At 38.1% G+C, this 22,842-nt stretch overlaps 1 protein-coding gene across 2 annotated transcripts in view; it reads left to right on the top strand.

The window, feature by feature from the left end:
• Positions 1-22,842, top strand: part of PTPRR (protein tyrosine phosphatase, receptor type, R) — a 462,079-nt gene that overhangs the window by 243,102 nt on the left and 196,135 nt on the right. Inside the window, exons 1-2 of one of the 2 annotated variants that reach the window (XM_006886087.1) lie at positions 5,344-5,513; positions 5,790-5,903. In XM_006886087.1, coding sequence (XP_006886149.1) covers positions 5,424-5,513; positions 5,790-5,903 — 204 coding nt within the window. In that variant the 5' untranslated portion in view covers positions 5,344-5,423. Of the gene's footprint in view, positions 1-5,343; positions 5,514-5,789; positions 5,904-22,842 lie in introns of those variants that run through there. The other variant, XM_006886086.1, reaches the window with a different exon arrangement.

Genomic DNA, 22,842 nt, shown 5'->3' with positions numbered 1-22,842 from the left:
TTAAAATATTATAGTTATTCAAATATTTTTTTATTTTGTCGGTAAGGTGCTCATAAAGATAAAAATAGATCTCCTCTTTCCCAATAAGACAAAATTTCAGGGAAATAAAACAATTTTTATCTCTGTTTAAAATTATTATTTGATAACTCATTAAATAACAACAAACACTCAGTTGTTGGTTGATATTGAGAAAATAAGTTCATCTTCTCTCTGGTTTGTTTTGGGATTTCATTTTCATTGTTGCTGTTCAATTGCAAATTATTACAGGTTCACAGACTTTAGATTTTAAAGGAGGAAGTAGCCTTCTTTAAATAACAAGTCAATGTGCTGACTGATAGCTTCATGGAATATTTACAAAAGCAACAGCCATGACACATAAATCTAAACCTTCATGGGTGAATTTAAAGGTTTTGCTTACAAACTAGAAACCCTAACCATCAGTCTAAAGAATTATAGTTGTAAACATTCAGTGTCAAGGAGGAAGACAATCAATGTCAACATGTGTCAGATCATCCAAACCAAATAGTTCTCCTTGTGCATAACGCACTGCACGTTTGGCCCTTATCCAAAAAAACCCCATATTGTTGTAGGATGCATTTCATTAGTCTCAGTCAATCAAACTCATCAGATAATTTAGAGCATTGAAAATCTTATTCTAAGAGCTTTGATTTTTATACTATCTTCTTATATAAATCCTAGCTTCTGGGATAAGAAATCATTTAAACACACACACACACAGACACCTATTCTACATAAACCTTAACTGGTTATAAAGAAGCCACTGTTATGAATACAGATAATTGACTAAATTTTAAGCAATGAAACAAAGTAAAATTCATCAACTTCTTCCACTGTTCTCATTCATTCCTCTCTTTTTACTTTAACTTAGGACAAAGTGATATAACTAGGACATAAGAAGTAAAATGTAACTATGAAACAAAATGTAAAGGTGGCATTGGGTTGACCCAGGCATGGGGACATTTGAATTTGGAATGGCCGGTCATCTAACAAAATCGATAAGCCATCAGGTCAACCTTATGTGAAGTGTAGATTGGAGATTCCTCTGAATTACTCTCTTTTCATTTGTGGAATCGTATCTTAAAACTTTTCCATTGATTGCCCTGCCCTTATCAAGTGCTTCAGATCTCTGCACAAATATAGTGATACTCAGCAGGTGGAACATGAGTCAGAAGGAAGTCTATTTACCAAGAAAGTGCAGTGACTAAGTTCGAAGAGTTCAAAACACTTGTTTTTCTAACTGGAGGCTTTGGGGGATGGTTAACTCTGCTATCATCACTGCTTCAGTTGAAAAAGAAAACAGCACTGGTTTGCCTTAAACAGGAAGGAACATGTCACTACCCCAGGTGACGTGGAAACCTAGTAGAGCAACAGCAAACCAAACCCCTTGTGGTCCAGTTGACTCTGACTCATGGGGAACCTACAGGACAGAGGTGACCAGTCCCATCGGGTTCCCAAGGATATAAATCTTTACAGAAGCAGATTGCCTCGTATTTCTTCTGTGAAACAGCTGATGGGTTTGAACAGTCTTTTAGTTGTTCTTTTGGGCCATCAAGTCACCTGTGACTCATGGCAACCCTATGTACAACCTCTGAAGCCTGCCCTGTCCTGAGCCATTCTCACTGACTCCAACACACCTGCCCCCATTGCCTGAGTTACTCTATCAATCCATTTCATCTAGTGTCTTCCTCTCCTGTGCTGTTTCTCTACCCTTCCATGTGTGATGTCTTTCCCCAAGGACTGGTCCCTCCTGGTCATGTGCCCAAAGTATGGGAAATTCAAAGTCCTAGCTTCTAAAGAGAAACTTGATTTCACCCTCTCCAAGACAGACCTGCTTGGTCTCTTGACAGTTCATGGTATGTTCAATACTCTTCTCTAGCACCATAACTCAAAGAAATCTATTCTTCTTCTGTTATCTTTATACACTGTACAGTTATCTACTGCATAGCAAGTAATTGTGAATACCATGGCCTGAATCAGGTGTACATTATTCTCTAGAATTACATCATTGCTCCTTGGTACTCTAGAGAGGTCCCTGAGAGTAGATTTTCCCAGTTTGTCTTTTAATTTCCTGACTCTTGGTACCAAGAGTGTTGATTTTGGAACTAAGCAAACTAAATCTATGAACAATCTCAGTCTCTTTACCATCTATTATGATGCTACTAATTGGCCCAGTGGTGAGAAACTATGTCTTCTTGATGTTGAGCTTCAAAACATATTGAAGACTGTGGTCCTTGACTTTCTGCAGCAAGCACTTCAGGTCCTCCTCAGTTTCAGAAAGCAAGGTTATGACATCTACATTTCACAGGTTATTGATGAGTCTTCCTCCAATCCTGATGCCATATTTCTCCTCATAAAGCCCAGACTCCTGAACTGTTTTGCATACTGATTGAAAAGATCTGTGAGAGGACTCATCTCTAACACATTTCTTTCCTGATTTTTGAACCAAGCAGTACTTCCTTGCTCTATTCTCAAGGCTGCTTCCTGGTCTGTGTATAGGTTTCACATGAGCACAATCAAGTGTTCTGAGATTCCCGGTCTCCTCAAAGTTATAGGACTATAAGCACTGCCTCCAGAGGAAAAACAAAACATGAAACTCAAACTCATTGCCATCAAGTCGGAAACCACTCATAGCTGACCCTTCAGTGGGATTTTAGAGGCTGTAAATGACATAGGCGGAAGCTACCCATCTTTCTCCCACAGAGCTGCTGGTGAATTAAAATTTTCCATCTTTGGGTTGGGAGTCCAAAAAGCCCCTAAGCATTAAGCCATCAGAGCCCAAATGGGGGCGGGAAAAGAGTAGAGAAAGAAAACAAACTAAGTTGTTGTTATGTGCCGTCGAGTTGCTTGCGACTCGTAGCAACCCTATGTACAACAGCCCAAAACCCTGTTATCTTCCGTGCCAATCTCACTGTCTCCAACACACCTACCCCCATTTCCCTAGTCACTGAATCAGTCCACCTCATAGAGGGTCTTCCTCTCCTGCGCTGTTCCTCTTCTCTCCCAAGCATGACGTCTTTCTCCAAGGACTGGTTCCTCCTTGCAACATGTCCAAAGTATGTCAGAAGAAGCCTCTGAATTCTTGCCTGGCTTAACACTCCCCAGGACGAAACTGTTCATTTTCTTAGCAGTCTATGAAATACTCTTCTCCAACACCACACCTCAAAGGCCTCAGTTCTCCTTCTCTCCTCCCTAGTCATTGTCTAGCTCTCCGGTACATAGCAAGTGATTGCAAAGATTGTATCTGGTGCACCTTAGTCTCCAGAGTGACACCATTACTCTTCAGTACTTTGTCTCCAGAGTGACACCATTGCTCTTCAGTACTTTAGAGAAGTGCCTAACAGCAGACTTTCCCATTGCAATTTGTCTTTTAATTTTCTGGCTGCTGGTGCCAAGAGTTAGGATACAAAAATTTCTTCCCACCCTCCGAAGTATCCCTTTTAATCTAAATTGTGAGTTAAAACTCAGATACTTGCACCCCTGACATACTTTGGACATGTTGTAAGGAGAGACAGGTCTTTAGAGAGGGACATCATGCTGGGCAGAGTGGACGGACAGCGCAGGAGGGGAAGGCCCTCTATGAGGTGGATTGATCCAGTGACTGGGGTAATCTGGATGGGTGTGTCAGAGGCAATGAGATTGGCACAGGATAGAGCAGGGTTTAGGGCTGTTGTACATAGGGTCGCTATGAGTCGCAAACAACTCCACGACGCATAACAAGAACAAAAAAAGCTTTAAGATTTAACTATTTTGCTTTTGGAGAAAACAACGAAAACAACTTAGTGCCTGCAGAATTAATAGCTAAATCCTTACAATAGCTTTCCTTTTCTTTTAGTTTCCAGCTTATAAAAGGGAGGAATAAGAAATGTTCTGGTTAATGTCAGAGAGTAAAAAAAAAAAAAAAAAAGTTAGCACCTGAACCCAAGATACCATTTGCAGCAGGATACTTTGTTCCTAATAAAAGTGTTGTTGCTGGGTGCTGTTGAGTTGATTCTGATTCATAGTAATTCTGAGTCACAGAGTAGAACTGCCCTCTGAAGTTTTCTTAGCTGTAAACTTTATGAACGTATGTTACATGTCTTTTCCCCACAGATCTGCTGAATGGGTTCAGATCTCCAGCCTTTTTGGTTAGCAGCTGAGAACTTAACTTGTTGAACAAGAGTTAACGCAGGGGTCTTGAATACCACTAAGTTTCTCCTAATCAAAGTTGTTGCTGTTAGATGCCACCCAACTCATAGAAATTCTAGTATAACAGCATGAAACCTTGCCGCTTCCTGTGGCATTCCATCAGTCAACTATTTTCAGGCTTGCCATCCATACTGAGCACTTTAACCTCTGCACCACCAGGACTTTTCCAAAAGACTGTCTACCTATGTCTTTTTCTGTGTCTTTAAACTTGGTTTTGTTTTAAATATTGGCACGATATTATATATAGTGAGAGCATCAGTATTGTTTTACAAGTGAAGGGGGGGGAACTCAACTGCTTCAAGCAATTTAAATTGCCCTCCAAATAATATTTTGAACAATAGTTGAATGCATAGATCTTACATGTTCTGTCTTATTCATTTCCTAATAGACCCACTTGAGTACCAAAACAAAATTTTTCCTAGAAAAGTCTTCAAGGAAAATATTTTTTATTTTCATCTAACTCATAAACATTCAATTTTACTTTTCTGTAAAGCCTAAAAAGCAAGTAGCAAAGACTTCAAAGTTCAGTCACCTACATTTTGCTCAAGGCTTTCTCACAAGTGGAGAAAATTTTTTAGGATGGGGAAGTGCCCTCGGTAGGGAAGAAGAAAAGGCAATCTTCAATAAAATTAAGTTGTAGATGAGTGAAGGCAATTTATTTTATTTAGCCCATAAGTCATTTCCCTGATTATAAATCACTCGGTTTCAAGTTAAAGTTTCTTTAACTGTTAAGTGTATAGATTCCATTGTGTTACACAGCTTAATTTTTCTCTAAAACTTTTATTTTAGTGAATTTATTTTTTAGAAGAATGGGTGGGATAAAACTAAAAAAGGTAATTCGTGTATCATTATTAATGTTTCTCCACCCTCCCACCTCCAGAGAAGCAAAGCTAATAAAGTAAATAAGCCTATTTATTTTACCTTTTGTTACTAGCTCTGGACTTCCTGGTGTTCTCTGCTCCTTTTCCTAAAATATAACATCCTGGCAGTTTATAAGGCTGAGATGATATTTTAATGAGATTTTGACAAAGCAGATTCTATTTGAGGAAAAAAAAAAACCCACAAAACCAAAAATGTGCTTAAAAGGTAAACAAACGAAGGAAATGGCTGTCAGATTGCCCTTTATTAACGCATCACAAGATCGTGTCTGCACCTGTTTCACTTTTGTTTAATAGTCAAGAGCAGTATTACAGCACGTGAGCCCCGGTGGTTTTGTGATGGGAGGGGACATAAAACAGAGTGAGGAAAGCTTCAGAAACAATTTCCTCAACACAGAAAAGAACATAATTCTCTTACCTAAGAGCCAGGTTGTTTGCAAGAGCGGCTGAGAGGGACATGAATGAAGCCTGAGACTGCCACCTCGGCATGCTTGCTCCCGTACAGAAGATAAAATAATCCCTTGATGCACGAGGGTGGCAGTCCCTCGTCTTAGATCAGTTTGAGAAGCAGTTCTGACAGGGGAGCGTGTAGGTGTGTTCACTATCCTGAATGGAATAAAGCTTAAATTATGCTTAATGTCTGATAAGAACACCACTCTAGCCAAGCTCTCATTTAACGTCGGACTTTCTGTTTTGTTTTTAAAGAAAAATGTCTTACAAGGGCAGCAGCATGAAGCGGACAAAATCTGGAGCAAAGAAGGATTTTATGCCGTTGTCATTTTTCTCAGCATCTTTGTTATTATAGTAACATGTTTGATGGTAAGTTTGCTTCTTTATATATTTTCTCCTTTGTCAAGCCTACTGTTTTGTATGACTGTGTGCATTGTCATTCAAATGAAAAGGCTGAGAGTAGAAGCAAGACTATGCATTCTGTTAAGCTGGGAATATTCCATATCTGAAAGTAAAGTGCTAAAGGAAAACCTATGGAATTATGGATACAGAATTCCACAATGAGGCAGTAATTGCACTGGGGTGTCTGGTAACTTGATCAAGCCTAAGTGGGAAGCTTTAGAAAGTGGTTTACTGAGGTCATTGAAGCCTTCAAAGTCATTTAAGTCTCCTGGGTACTCTTGAGGTTTACTTTATTTATTCTTTTATATCATCCTTATGAAACTCAGGGAAGGGGTGGGAAGGAAATATGTCTTAAAAGTATGTGTACTCACCAGGGAACAAGTTGATGCCTTTTATTTCTGAAGGGTCTTGAAAGCATTCTGCAAATTTTCAAGCATAAAAATAACGTGGTTAGAGGCTCAAAGGCTAAACAATCTACTACCAACCAATTTTTTATGTGACTGAATAATAAAAAAAAATATAGAGACAGTAATGGCCTTGCAGCTTAAAAATCTGCAGTTTTTAACCACACATTTCCAGAACTAAAAGCAGACCTGACCTCTCTAAATTAGGAAGTGATAGTTGGTATTGAGGGAGTTAATTTTTTTTTTCCATTAGGGCAATAATGTTTTCAATTTCTTGATAATTTTGTGATGGAATATAATATTTGAAGATTATACATGAGTTTTAACATCTTCCCTTTTTCTCTGTAAGCCATGTTCTTCTTAATTTGCCACATTTAAAAGATTATTCCCTCTTTAGTTTTTAAGTGCCTCCCCAAAAAGGCGTAACGCTGCTTATTCTATCTGCAATCAACAGTGTTGCTAAGTGTCTGACTAGATCTTGATCATTTGCACTCCCTCTGCTGGGAGGGAGTTTCTGTAAGAGCTCTCCTCTGGAAAGGCAGAGATTGGATAGGTTTACACTTGAAGGATTAAAAACAGTCCCAGCCATGGGTAAGGTGAACAAGACCATGTTTCCGAGAGACCAAAATAGAAGAAGCATCAAAAATACCCTAAAAGTTTAAGAATGCCGGTGATATTTATTAATTCGGAGGTATCTTTATGGTCCAGGTATTAAGAAAAAAAATTTTTTTTAAATTATGGTACAAATAACCAAAAGAATAAAATAGAGTTGGAAAGTGTATTCTTATATTGTAAATGTTTGTTAACTTCGACAAAAGAGTTTTAGTGAGAGAATGCTGAGAAGGATGTTGAAGATTTTGTGACAATGACCTGTGGGCATTTTAGAATAGTTTAGAAGTTGTGGTTCCTTCATGTGCTTAATTTTACTTCAAAATATGTAGTTTTTCTTTTCCTTTGTATAGGGAATGTTGGATACTGTCCTCTTTATTGTCAGTCATAATAACTGTGCTTTCTTAAATCTCTTAAATAAAAAGAGATGAGAGGAGGGGAAGAATCAGAGAAGCTGCTGTTGTAGAGAATAATTATCATTGTTGTTATGTGCTTTCAAGTCAACCAGAACTCATAGCCAGCCTATGAACAACAGTTACGAACTTTGGCTTTCCATGCACCATGTTCACCAACTTTGATATACTCGAGCCCATTGCTATAGGTACGATGCCAACACATCATGGTGAGAGTCTTCCTCTCTTTCTCTGACCTTCTATCTTTCCCAGTATGATGTAATTTTCCAAACACTGACCCCTCCTAACAATCCCCCTAAAATATGTGAGAACAAGTGTCACCTTCCTTGGCTCTAAGGAGAACCCTGGTTTTACTTCCTCTAAGACAGACTTATTTGTTCTTTTGGTAATCTGTGGATTATCCAGTAGGCTTCTCAAATACTAAATCATAAGCATCATGAATTCTTCTGCCGTCCTTATTTATTGTCCAATTTTCAGATGCAGAGGAAGTCATTGTTAAATAGAATTACTTGGGTCAAGTGCATCATGGTCTTTAAACTGACATTCTTGCTCTTTAGCATTTGGAGAGGTCCTTGACAAAAGACGTCCCCAAAGCAATAGGTCTTTTGATTTCTTGACTGCTATTAATTCATTGACTACTTCAGTCTTTTTTCCATCTATCATGATGTTGCCTCTTGGCCCAGTGGTGAGGATTTTGGGGGTTTTTTGATGTTGAGAAGTAATCATATTGAAGGCTGTTGTATTGAATCGGATGTGGATGGGTTAAGATTCAGAACACCAAATACAAGGAAAGACGTGAAAAGTAGATCCATGAGCAGCTTTTGAGTAGTACTCGTTGCTGTTGCAATGAGCTGTTAAGTCCTAACAGAATCAAACAGTGCCCAGTCTGACACCACTCCTGTAATCATTGCTGTGCTTGAGCTCATTGTTCCTATCACCGTGTCAATCCATCTCCTCAAGGGGTCTTCTCTTACCCATCTCCTTGAGAGTGTTCTCTTATCCACAAACTATCTACTTTGCAAAGCATTATTTCCTTCTCTAGGACTATCCGCCTCTTATTACAGGCCAGGAGCACATAAGACAAATTCTCACTCTCCTTGCTTCTAAGGAGCATTCTGGCTGTACTTTTCTACCAAAACACTATAAAAGAGGGAAATAGAACATTCCACCTCTTACTCAAGGGGGCCCTGTGTATCTAAACAAAACTAAAAACTGAGCTAATTGCTGTTGAGTAGATTCTGACGCATAGAAACCCCATGAGTGGCATGGTGGAACTGTGTCCCATACGGTTTGCATTGATGTGAACTTTCAAAAGATAACTAGGGATTCTTTTCTTCAAAGATATGCCCAAATGGCTTCAAACAATCAACTTTTCCCATTAATAACTAACTATCCTTTTAAGCATTCATAGGCACCAGAACTCTTTGTGTTCTAATAAGTCAAATCCCTACATAGCACACTGGTCTCATGATGAAAACACAGTTAGTAGCCACACCCTCCACCAGTTGGCCAGAGAATAATGCTTCCTTTCTCAGTATTTGCAAAACATCAGTGTCAGAAACCTAGTCAAGTCAGCCCTAGTGTTACGTGGGGAGACCTAGTGGTAGCTTTGTGGATAAGGAGCTGTCCTGCCAACCTGAAGGCATATGGTTCAAATCTGCCAGCTGCTCTGTAGGAGAAGGGACAATTTCCTCCTTTAATTTAATACCTCTTAAAACTCACTGGGGGCTCAGCTATGAGACTGGTACAACTTGACAGCACATAACAACAATGGCAATGTTACTTAAGGGAGTTCTGGGGATAGAGCCAGTCAGGAGTTACACTACTAATCAAAATCCGAACCTTTCTGGTGGTTCTGATTTACCAGCAGCTCCACAGGAGAAAATGAGCACTCACTTCCTGTTGGATTTACAGCCTCAGAAACCAAATGGAAGGTCAACTATGAGTTGGTTCCAACTTGATGGGGGAAAAAAATCACTTGAGAAAATGAAAATAAGGGATTTGTAAAAGGTACAGATGAATATTTTCTTTTGAATTGCTAGGTAGATGCATCCATTCAGTCAAGAAGCATCCTCTGAGGGTACATTGTTAAAGGCCTGAGCCCTATGGGTCAAGGAGAGAACAAGATAGATAATACTCCTATTTTCCTAAAGTCTATACATCTGAGCACTGGACAATGAATAAGGATGGCAGAAGAAAAATTGATGTCTTGGAGTTTTGATGTTGGAGGAAAGTTCTAAAAATCTCATGGACTGCAAAAAGACCAAACAGTTATGTCTTAAAGAAGGCGAAGCCAGAGTTCTCCTTGTAGGCAAGGATGAAAATTTTATCTCTCATACTTTGAGCATGTTGCTAAGAGAGGTTACTCCTTGGAGAAGGACTAGGGGGAGGGATGGCAAAGAAGAGGAAGGCCCTCTACCAGGTGGATTGACACAGTGGCTGCAGCAATGGGCTTGAGTGTGTCAGAGATGGTGAGGATGTCACAGAATAAGACAGATCAGATATGTTGTTCATAGGGTTGCTATGATTCATACTCAACTTCATGGCACCTTAAACAGTATAGTCTAGAAGTACACAGAGGGAGAAAAAAATAGATTTTAACTAAATATGATAAATACCATGAAGAAGATCACGAAGTGGAGCCGGCTTTTGACAATTTCCAGCTCTGAGCTGAATGATAGCAAGGAACAGAGATGAAAAGTGAATGAAGGACCTAGACATAGGGCCTGATGCAGGAAATGGATCTGTAGTGATGTTAACTTCACCTTATTCCCTGAGTGTTGCAAATAGTCAGTGTTCTCTGCTGTTAAACAAGTTGCAGGTTAAATACACCCAAGTTACCTCAGAAGAAAAGGTCTAGCAATTGACTTCCAAAACATCATTCATTAAAAGTCTTTTACTGTTCTACTCTGGCATCTATGGGTTGCTATGAGTCCAAGTTTACTCAAAGGTAACTGGTTTTTATCTGTATTCAAAAAGGACAAAAGTTGAGTGCTTTGAGGTTTGGATGGTGCCTCACTATAATCTGATTTGTGCATTTAAAAGATCACATGTTCTGTTGCATGAAGAATAGAACAGTTGAAGGACTGATCCAAGGGAGCAGGAAGACCTTTGCAGAGGTAACTGCAGTAGTCAGGGAAGCAAAGTAACATGCCAGGTGGTGGCAAAGGGTTGTGGTGAGGGGTGGTGATGAGAGAGAAGTTAGTAACTGGAATTTATGTGAAGGTAAATCTGACAATACTTGTTTTGTACTGGAAGAGAGAGACATTTTTAAAAATAAAGATAATACACTTGGTTTATGTCAGAGACAGTGTTCCCAATTCCTGGGAGGAGAAGGATGTTTAAGGTGGTGGGACAGAGCGCTGTGTGAGAGAAGCAATACTTTTTAAAATTTCTATTCAAATAGTTGTCAAGTAAAGAGAGACCTAGAAGCATAGATTTCAAACACTATCTTACATTTTAGTGGAGACATTTAGCTCAGCTCATTGCCATTAAGGAGAACTCATAGCTGACCCTCTCTGTTGGGTTTTTAAGGATGAAAATTGTACAAAAGGAGATTGCTCATTTCATTTACTCAGGGAATCTGGTGGATTAGAACTGCCAGATTGGTGAGGTCTTTGGATTAGCAGTTCAGCTCCCTACATCTATGCTACCAAAACTCCCTTAATAGGGAAAGGATCATGTTAACAAGTAACAGGCAAACCTGAGTACATAGAAAGGAATTGATAGTGATTAAAAATCAAATTTACTACCATTAAATTGGAGAAAACACATAGCTAATCTTCCAGCTGCCAGAGAGTAGGAATTGACTCATAGCTGACTTTCTTGTGCCACTTACAGAGGCTGTAAGTTTCATGGGAGGAGATTGCTGAACTTTCTCTTGCAGAGATGCTAATGTTTTCCTTAGTTACAGGAAAAGAAATACACCTAGTAGACAAAAAGAAGTTTCTATGATGCCAATCTACCATTGACACATCAACAGTTCCTGTCTAGGGACATGATCACGGTGATTCTCTAAAACAAATTTGACTTTGTAAATGTTCAAATGCTTTTGATAATGGTCTTCATCTGAAGTAAGCTTTTGTTTGCATCTGTAAGTAATAGTCATGTGAATACCTTTATAATCTCAGACACATACTCAGTTCTGTTTTCCATAATATTGTTGATTCTATGGCAAACAAAAAAAAGTTAGAGCTCAGAAGTTTCCTCCTGGCATTAATTATATTTATGAAAGATCAAATGCTGTTATTTGTGCCTAGTCTTTCTACACACAATAGAAATGATAAAACATGTGCTTTTATTATAAAATTATATAGGTAAATTATTGTAAGGGAGGACTGCAAGTACTATGTAACAATAACTTTTTAAGACTAGGCTACAGTTTTTTGAAGTGTGGCATATTTCTTATTTTCTTTAAAATACAAAAATGTTTTTAATGTTACCAGGCATAAAATTAGACAGGCATGACATTTTCAAGTGTGTGACTTATTTAGCACCTCTCAAATGTGAATGTAGAGTGGGTGGAGCAGCAAATAGACAAATACAATTTTCCAAGAAAAAAATGTGTGGGCAACTTCCAATTCATTCAGTTTTAGGTGGGGGGAATTTATTACCAAGAAGAATCAGTTCTTAAACTTGAATAAATAATAGAATATCATGTGTCATCTAACTTAGACAATCAAATAGATTGAGAGTTTTATTAGCATGTGCAAGGGTATTTATGACGTGTAGCAAGAGATGTCTAGGACGTGGCTTGGTAGCCAGGAACATCGTTTTAGAATATGCACAAGAACAGCTTTTGGACTGGTGAAAGCTCTGGCATGTGAGACCCACCCAAGAGTCATTATGAGCTGGAATGGTTGGTTTCAGGACCATTTTCAGAGGCAGGCGTGTATCTAAAAGTAATCTTTAATATTTTTCTTTAGAACAATTTTGCTACTTTCTTAATACAAATAATTCATGTTTTTCATTTATTGCACGCTTATAATGCCTGATACTTGTCAAGGTATTTTAGACCCCAGTTATTACTTTTGAAAATAAAAATTCATAGAAGATAAGTAATTTGACCAAAACATTTTTTATAAAAAATGAATTCATAACTCTTTTAGAACAATAAAATGCTGTGAACTATTAATCAGTGGCATCATTTTAAAATTTGAACATATTTTAATCCAAGTGGGATGTTTTTATAATGAAAATAATAGGCTGCAGAGAAGCTAAATAGGATTGCTTTAAACTCCTCTCATGTCTGTGTTTTTCTGGTTCTCATCTTCCTGCTGTTATATTTTCCTCTTTTTATAAACTGATTTTTACAACTCCTCTCACTCAATATGCCTTTCTTTTGTCCTTTTTCAATTTATCAGTGACTTTATCACATCCCACTCTTGATGAAGGAAAAATATTGGTTTCATATTGTTTAGAGCAAGCTTTTAGGTTTAAAACTAAGCACACACAAAAAAATATGGTATTGTCCAGAATTCTCTAACATACTTTCGAGTGACTTTGACAGAGATTAGAAAAAGGATCTAAAGATTGGAATGGGGTGGGTGGGTGGAGAAATAGAATGATCACTGAAATGCAAAGAGTTGGATTCTAGTATATATATCTAACCTTGCATTGTTGTTTGTTGTTTTGTGCCATCTAGTTAACTGCAATGCATAGCAACCCTGTGTACAATAGGTCTGAAGGCTGCTACATCCTGAACTAATCTCACTGACTCCAACACACCTACCCCCATTTTCTCCATATTGTGTCAATCTGGGGTCTTTCTCCCCTGCTCTGCCCTCAACCCTTCCAAGCATGATGTCTTTCTTCAAAGACTGATCCCTCCTGGCCACATGCCCAAAGTATGTAAGAGGAAGCTTCAAAATCCTTGCCTCCAACGAGAAACTTGGTTTCACACTCTGCAAGATAGATCTTGGCAATCCATGGTATGTTCAAGACTCTTCTCCAGCACTACAACTCAAAGGCATTGATTATTCTGTTATCTTTAGTCATTGTCCAGATCTAATTGCTCTTGATTTAAATGTAAAATGAGAGCTTATGTTGTGATTCCTAAGACCCTATAGCAGCACTATAGAAAGACTTTCAAAGAATTGGCGAAAAAAAAAAAAAAAGAATTGGATTTAAACCGTTTCTGCAGCAATAATCTTGAGTATGGCGATCATGACAATAGTACAAGATAGGAAAAGATTCTGATTCGTTGTTCATAGGGCAGCTAGCTAGTCAACAATACCAAAGCCATAGCTACTGATTCTTTGTTTCCTCATTTTGGAGCATCTGTTCTTTACATAAGGAGTTCTGGCAGCGTTGTCTACAGGAACTCGCACTTCTAAGTCAAAGTCCATGCTTTTCTCAAGGTTCAAATAGAACAATTGCTTTAAAGGAGGAAGATAAGCCATCTTCTTTCATGCAATTTATAGCAATTTACAGCTTCAGAAACCCAATGGAGTCAGCTATGAGTCAGTATCTGCTCAATGGCGATGAGTGAGTCCTGAATATCATAGAGTGTTTGGCAGCAGCCCTGGCCTCTTCCCACTAGTTGCCAGTAGTACACCTCCACCCTTGCTGTGACAACCAAAATTGTCCTCAAGCACTGTCCAAGGCCTTCTGAGCGGTCAGGTCCTCACCAGTTAAGATCTGCCTTATAGCTTAGCTCCATGGTAATTAAAGAATTCCTAGTGACACAACGGTCAAAGTGCTTGGCTGCTAACCAAAACAAAATTATTCAAAACCACCAGCAGTTTCACCAAGAAAAAAAAGCACCTGACAGCCACTCTGGTTAAGGTTGTTATTGTTGTTAGGTGTCGTCAAGTTGACTACAAGTCAAAAGGACCTTATGAATAACAGATTGGAACCCTGTCCTTTTATGCCATTCTCACAGTTTCCGGCACAGATGAGCCAGTGCTGCAGTCACTGTTTCAGTCCTTTTGTTTGAGGATCTTCCTCTCTTCTTCTGGCTCTCCACCTTTCCATGCATGATGTCCTTTGCCAAGAAATAGCCTCTCCTAGCAACATGCCTAAAGCATATGAGACAAAGCTTTGCCATCTTTGCCTCCAAAGAGCATTCTGGCTGTACTTCTTTCCAGAATATCTGCTTGTTCTTTTGGCTGTCCATGGAATATTCAGTGTTTTTCTCCCACAACTCAAAGGCATAAATTCTTCTGTCATCCTTAATCATTGTCCAGCTCTTAGATGCATAGTAAGTGCTTGAAAAAACCATTAGAGCCCAGGAAACTCTCACTATGAGTTATTAGTAACTTCAGTATACACAATAACATAGAAGTTACTCTGTTGCTAAGTGGTAAACTCTTAAAATTCTAGATTTTTTTTTTTCTAACAGCCCAATCTCTAGTCTTTTTAAAGAGACGACTATAACCATTATTCATTCTCTACCTCTACTTTTTAGGAGTTCTGGTAGCCAGCTAGGTAAGGAGTTGTGCTGCCAACTCAAAGGTTTAAATTTGCTAGCTGCTCTATGGGAGAAAAATGGGCAATCTTAACCTGTGAACTTAAAGCCTCTGAGAACACGCTAGAGGATCAACTAAGAGTTGTTCCAAATTGAAGACACATAACTGCAAGAGTAGTTCTACTTTTTTCTAATTGAGATATAAAAGCACTTTGTACACATACTCTGCGTAAGTGGATTAAAAAGTTGACCTTTAACCAGAGATAAATATGTGGTTGTTTGCAAAATATGTGATAAAGATTCCTCATCAGGAACATAAACTCATGAATGGGAAGGACTTTGCACTTGAGCTTGTTATACACTAAAATAGCCATAAAAATTACCTGTCAACAACAATTGAGAAGGTCAATATTTCCTTGGCTTTTTATTTTCATTTTCAAAATTTGTCTTGCCAAAGCCCAAATGTAAATAGGCAAGCAGTTGTTCTGACACACATACTCTTTTTTAAAGAACCTAGAATATGCACTACACACATTGTTGCTGTTGTTGCTAGGTGCCATTGAGTTGAGTATGACTTGAGACTATTAAAAATTTCAGCTTGCTCAGTTCCACAATCAACCCTCTTGGCACCAGCAATCAGGATATCAAAAGATAAATTACATTTGGAAAATCTTCTGTCAGGGACCTCTCCAGAATGCTAAAGTGAAATGATGTCAGTCTAGAGACTAAAATGTGTCTGATACAGGCCTTGGTCTTCACAATTACTTGCTATGTATCATAGAGCTGGAAAATGGCCAATGTCTTTGAGTTGCGGTACTGAAGAAGAGTATTGGACATACTACGGACTGCCAAGAGAACAAATAGGTCTTTCTTGGGGAGGGTAAAACCAAGCTTCTCCTTAGAGGCATGTTTTTTAAGGCTCTGTCTCACATACTTTGAACATGTTACCGGGAGACACTGGTCCTTGGAGAAGAACATCATGCTTAGAAGAATGGAGGAAACAGCACAAGAGAGGAAAACCTTGGATGAGATGGTTTGACACACTAACTGAGGTAATAAGGGTACGTGTGTCAGGAACAGTGAGATTGGTTCGTGATAGAATAAGGTGCAGAGCTACTGTTCATAGGGTCACTATGAGTCAGAGTCAACTTGACAATACATAACAACAACAATTAACAACAGATCTGAACCTTCTTCTATCCTGTGCCATCTGTGTTATCTCCAACACACTTAAGCCCATTCTTACTGCAGTCACTGTGCCAATCCATCTCATTGCAGTTCTTCGACTCTTTAACTGACCCTCTACATGTCCAAGCATGATATCCCTTTCCAAGAAACAGCCTCTTCTAGTAACATACGCAAATTTTGTGGGATGAAGTTTTGTCATCCTGACCTCCAAGGATAACTTGGACTACTTTTTCCAAGATATATCTGGTCTTTTGGAGTTTTGTGGTTTCTTTTACTTTGGGGGGTGGGGTGGGTTGGGGAAAGGCATTGGCATTCCATGGAATAGTCAGTACTTTTCCACAATACCACAACTCAAAGACATCAATTCTTTTTCTGTCATCCCTATTCACTGTCCAGTTCTCATATACATAGCAAGTGATTGAAAAGACTATGGCTTGAGTCAGGTGCCCCTCAGTTGACATCATTTTTCCTCAGTAATTTTGAGAGATCTGTGACCGCAGCTTTGCCCAGTGTAACACATTTCCTGATCTCCTGACTGCTCGTACCAAGGGTGTTTATTGTGGATCTAAGTAAGATGAAATGGTTAACAATTTCTATCTTTTCTCCATCTGTTGTGATGTAGCTTATGGTTCTGTGGTAAGGATTTTTGTCTTCTTGATGTTCTAGTGCAATCCATGTGGTAGGCTGTAGTTTATGATCTTATGCAGTGTTTCAAATCCTCCTCACTTTCAGCAAGATGTGCATTTCCCTAGCGATAGGTCTTCTTGCAATCCTGATTTCATGTTCTTCTTCACTAAGTCCAGCTTCTCAAATGATTTACACAGTGTACAGATGGAACAGATATGGAGAAAGGACACAACCCTGACATACAACTTTCCTGATTTTAAACCAGGCAGTATTCCCTTGTGTTGTTTGGAGAATAGCCTTTTGGTTTAGGTATAGTTTTCACATGAGCACTATTAAGTGTTTGGAGATCTCCATTCTTCTCTATGTTCACCATAGTTTGTGATTCACAGTCAAATGCTTTCACATAAGTCAACAAAACACAAATAGACATTCTTGTGGTATTTTCTGATTTCATCCAGAATTCATCTGACATCAGCAATGATATCCCTGGTGCCACAGCCTCTTCTGGACCCAGCTTGAATTTCTGGCAGTTTGTTCTCAATGTACCACTGATCTAGCAATTTTTGGATGATCTTTCAGCAATATTTTGCTTGCATGTGATATTAGTGATATTGTTAGATAATTTCCACATTCTGTTAGATCACCTTTCATGAGAATGGTAGCAAATATGTATTTCTTCTATGCAGTTGGCCAGGCAGCTGTCTTCCAAATTTTCTGTCATAGTCTAGTAAGCATGTCCAGGGCTGCATCTGATAGCTGGAACACATCAGTTGGTATTCCATCAATTCCTGGGGCCATATTTTTGGCCAATGCCTTCAACATAGCCTGAACATCTTCCTTCATTTTCACTGATTCTTGTTCAAATGGTATTTCCTGAAATTTTTTAGTCTCAACCAGTTCTTTTTGGTACAGTGATTTTGTGTGTTCCTTCCATCTTCTCTTGATGCTTCCTGGATCATTAAAGATTTTGCCCATAGGAACTCTCAGTGTTGCAACTTGAAGTTTGAGTTTGGTTTTCAATTCTTTAAACCTTAAAAATTCCAAGTAAGCTCTTCCCTTCTTATCCTTCAACTCCAGCTCTTCCTACATTTTGTTAGAATACTTTGTTTTGTTCTTGAAATATTCTATTTTTTTTTTCATTTCTGCAATTTAATTTCTGCAATTTATCCACTTTGTTTGGGCTTCTTAATTCTCTAGTGAAATTTTCAGAGTCTCTTTTGACATCTGTTTTTGTCTTTTCTTCCTCCTCTGTTTTTTAACAACTTTTCACTCTCTTCATGTCATTCCATAACCCATCTGGTCTTATTTCATTGCTGTTTAATGCTACAAACCTATTCTGGAGATGAGTTTTTAATTCAGATGGAATATATTCAAAGTTCTAGTTTGATTCTTGTGGATTAGGTTTAATTTTATTCAGCTTTATTTTGAACTTGCACATGAACAATTGGTGGTCTATTCCATAATTAACTCCTGGACTGGTCTTGACAACTGATATTGAGCTTCTTCAATGATTCTTCCCACAGATGTAGTCAATCTGATTTCTGTACAGTCCATCAGGTGAGGTCCCTGTTTAAAGTTAAATTTTGTGTGTGTTTTACAAAGGTACTTGCCAAGAATAAATCATCAGAAGTATAAAATTCAATATTCAATATCCAGGCTCATTTTTGACACACAGATCATACTTTCAGACAATCGTTTATTATTTTCAACTTTTGCAATCCAGTAGCCAATACTTACTAATGCATTTTGATTGCATGTTTAGTCAATTTCAGAAGGCAACAGTTTGTAGATATCTTCAGTTTTCTTCTCTTTGGCTACAGTCGTTGGTGCTTATATTTTAATAATAGTATTATTAACAGGCCTTCCTTGTATGTGTATGGATAGTGACCTAACACAACATTGTACTTAAGGAAAGATCTTGAATTATCTTTTTCATTATGAATGTAACACCATTCTTCTTTGATTTCTATTCCCAACATAATAGATCATATGATTTCTGATTTAAAATGGCCCATGCCCATCCATCTCAATTCACTAATTTCTAGGATGTTAATATTCATTCCATTGCATTTTTAACAAAGCCTCCAGTTTTTCTAGTCATGCTTCATGCATGCCATGGATCAATTACCAAATGGTGCCTGAAGCTGTGTCTCCTAATTTTTTTTACTTCTAATCTGAGCTCTGCCTCTAAGACTCTATGTCTAATAGAATTATGAACACGCATTATTAATGTATACATATATTACTTTCTACTAAATGTGATCTAAATGTGTAACAGTACAAAGATGGATGTTTCTTTTCTCATTTATGAAAATATCCTGCTTCCAGGTTAAAAAAAAATACATGTTACTTCATCTTAAATTCTACTGTCTCATCTTTTCATATTATGTTTTTAGCCTAATACAATAAGTTAAACCCATGTCTGGTGTGTGGTCATCCAATTGATGTTTTCTAGTGTGGCTTTTGCTTTTCGTAGAGTAGTGATAAAGTGTGCTGCACAGGTTATGAAAAGTGAAGAGAAAGAGTAAGTTATAAACTTCTCTTTAGACACTATGCATAATAGTCTATGAATGACAGGGGTCATGTATCATTGATATTTTATATTTTTTTTATATTTTTGTAATGATAAATCATAATAATTAGTTGTTTGAAAGTAATCATCATAAGAAAAACTTCTCACTAGTATTATATACTTCTTCATTTCCTTACACAAGAATATTTGTCCTAAAAATGTTCAGAATTAAATAATTTTGAAAATTTAAGGCATAATTGTAGATTCAATATCACCAGCTAACAAATTTCCAAGTTATAAAGAAGTTAACTGAAATGAAAGACATAAAGGATTTGCTTCCATTTCCTGGCAATACAATGAATCATGTATTTCTAATATTATTTCCTATGTACATAATCTTTCCCCATCAAGATGACTATGACTCATACTGGCTCTATCAACAGTAGATGTGAATCTTGCCATACATCTTCACCATCTCTTGATGTGCTTTAGCCCATTGTTACAGACACTGTGTTTATACACTTTGTTGAAGTCTTCCTCTATTTCTCTGACCCTCCACCTTTCTAAGCTTGATATATTTTTCCATTGAGTGGGCCGGCCCTCCTGAGAGCATGCCCAAAGCATGTAAGATGAAATTCCACCATCCTTGCATCTAAGGAGCACACTAGATGCACTTCCTCCAAATATGCTTGTTTGTTCTTTCTCAATTCTTGAGCTATTCAGTATTCAAAAAGCATGTCTTAAAGCTGGTAGTATTGAGAACTCATAATGAGAAACATATCTGCTGCACTTTAATCTTTAAGAATGAGGTAAATTCAAAATCCCTAGCTCTAAGAGAGATACAGATGAAGACAACTATGAGATATCATCGCACTCCAGTAAGACTAGCAAAATTTAACAGAACAGCAAACAACAAATGCTGGCGAGGTTGTGGAGAGACTGGAACCCTTATTCACTGTTAGTGGGAGTGTAAAATGGTGCAACCACTGTGGAAAGTGGTGTGGCGCTTTCTCAAGAAGTTGCAAATAGAGATATCATTTGGCCAAGCAATTCCACTACTCGGAATATACCCCAAAGAGACCATAACTGACATCCAAGCAGATATATGTACACCCATGTTTATCGCAGCTCTGTTCACAAGAGCAAGGAGTTGGAAACAACCTAAGTGCCCATCAACAAAAGAATAGATAGAGAAGCTGTGGTACATTCACACAATGTAATATTATGCTGCATTGAAAAACAAGCAACTCATGCAATATTATTCAAAATGGGTGACTCTGAAGGACATTATGCAGAGTGAAATATCTCAGTCACAAAAGGACAAACACTGCATAGTGCCACTGCTGTAGAATGGGACTGACATCAGAGTTAGGGTAAGAATAAGAAAAACTGGATGAATTATGTATACTGCATTGAAGCCAATGAAAGAGAGAACAGTTTAAAAGCAATATATTTTAGGGCATTATGATTTGGAATGAGGGTTGCAGAGTGGAGTATACTCAGGGTGGGGGTGGGGGTGGGGTGGGGGGATTGTATACCAATGAAGGAGTTTTTCTTGTTTTTCTTTTGCTTTTCAGGGGGAAGAGTAAACTGGGGGGGTGCAACAATGAATGAATGGAAATGCAAAATCTCTGTAAATGTTCATTGAAATTAATTTTTTAAAACACTTATAGAAAAAAGAATGAGGTCAAGAGGAAGAGCACCACTAGGCCAATGTTTTTGGGTACTGTCCTTTTCCACTCAGAGTAACTCCGTATGACAGAGTAGGATTGCCTCACAGGGTTTTCTTGGCTCTAAACTTTGAAGAAACATATCCAGTTTTTCTTCATCAGAGAAACTGTGAATTAATACAGTCAACCTTTTATGAGCTGTTGACCACCTAACCATTGCACGATCAGAGCTTTATAATGAGGTGGAGAGCACGTGGGTTAGCAAATCAGAACTTTCTTTAGAGCTTCATTCTGCTTCTGCTGACTGTTGACTTTGAGCAAGTCACATTACATGTCTAAACCTATTGCCTTAACATCTAAAGAAGCTAGGACCATCTCTGGTAGCATTCTGATTCTAATTTTTAATCTCTTTCTCTTTGTCTCTCTCTCAGTTGCTCCCTTCCTCCTCCCTTTCTATGTACTTTGAATAAGTTTATATTTTTTAAGTTGGAATTTGAATGAAAATTTGCAGAACAAAGTGGTTTTCCATTAAATTATTCATACACATTTTCTTTTATGACATGGAATATAATACCCACATTGTAATCAAGCTCTTCCTAATTCTTCTAGAGTTTATGGAGTTTTCAAAGGCCTGTTATTTAAGAAGTGGATGACAAAAAAAAAAAAAAAAAAAAGAAGTGGATGACAAACTCTGCTTCCAGGTCTGTCTTAATCTGGGAGCTCTACCAAACCCTGTGGACCATGGGTAACCCTTACGGCATTCGACAAACCAGTGGCACAACTTTTAGTACCACAGCAACCCACAAGTTCCCCAATACATCAAACTGACAAAGAAATGCTGTACCAATTAAACAATGTTCTTCCCAAACATAACAAACTGTCAGTTTACTTTGTGACTCTAATAGCAAATCAACCTTCACACCAGGGCCTGTGGTCCTAGGGGCCAACTAATTTTAATCACAAATGATTATAAATGGGAGTCCCAAAGCACTTAACTGTGCTCATTCAAAATATATACCTGGGCTGTTGTGAGAGCAGAGTGGAGAGTACTGCATGGTTTAAAATTAAGAAGGGAATGTGTCAGCATTGTAATCTCTCTCCATAACTATTTAGTCTGTATGCTGAGCAAATTATTTGAGAAGCTGGACTCTATGAAGAGAATTGTAGCATCAGGATCAGAGGAAGACTCATCAATAACCTGTGTTATGCAGATGACACATACCTTGCTTGCTGAAAGTAAGGAGGACTTGAAGCACTTGTGGCAAAAGATCAAAGGATGAAGACCTCAATATGGATTGCATCTCAATGCCAAGAAAACAAAATTCTTACCATTGGACCAATAGACAATGTCATAATGGATAGAGAAGAGCTTGAAACTGTGAACAACTTTATCACTTCAGATCTACAATAAACACCCACCCATCAGTTAGGAAATAAGGAGACATAATGCACTAGGAAAGTGCAGTTATGGACTCTCCAAATTATTGAGAAGTAATGATGTAAGTTTGAGGACTAAAGTGTGACTGATTGAGGCCTTGGTCTTTCTGATCACTTCCTATGTATCTGAGAGCTGGACAATGAATAAGGATGACAAAGAATTTATGACTTTGAGCTGTGGTGTTGGAGAAGAATGCTGAACATCCCATGGACATCTAAAGAACAAACAAATATGTCTTGGGGAGGGTGCAGCTGGAGTCATCTTTGGAGGCAAGGATGATGAGCCTTTGCCTTATATACTTTGGACATGTTACTAGGAGGGACTACTTCTTGGAGAGGGATATAATGATTGGTGAAGAAGAGGAGACCCACAGCTAGGTGGATGGCACAGTGACTGCCACAATGGGCTCTAGTATGTCAGGAAATGTGAATATGGCACAGGATAGGATGGGGTTCAAATCTATTGTTCATAGGGTCACTATGAGTTGTATTTGACTCAACAGAATCTAACAACTTTCTAATTCCTCCCTATTATTCTTGTTTCCATGATCTTTGCAATCACTTGTTATGCATCAGAGAGTTGGACAATGACTAGGGAGGATAGAAGGAGAATTGATGCCTTTGAGCTGTGGTGCTGG

The sequence above is a fragment of the Elephantulus edwardii genome, unplaced genomic scaffold, assembly GCF_000299155.1.
Source record: "Elephantulus edwardii isolate Elephantulus edwardi_28Jun2011 unplaced genomic scaffold, EleEdw1.0 scaffold00047, whole genome shotgun sequence".
In the NCBI taxonomy this organism is placed as follows: domain Eukaryota; kingdom Metazoa; phylum Chordata; class Mammalia; order Macroscelidea; family Macroscelididae; genus Elephantulus; species Elephantulus edwardii.
The sequence above is the reverse complement of the archived record's forward strand: the minus strand, read 5'-3'. Positions and strand labels throughout refer to the sequence as shown.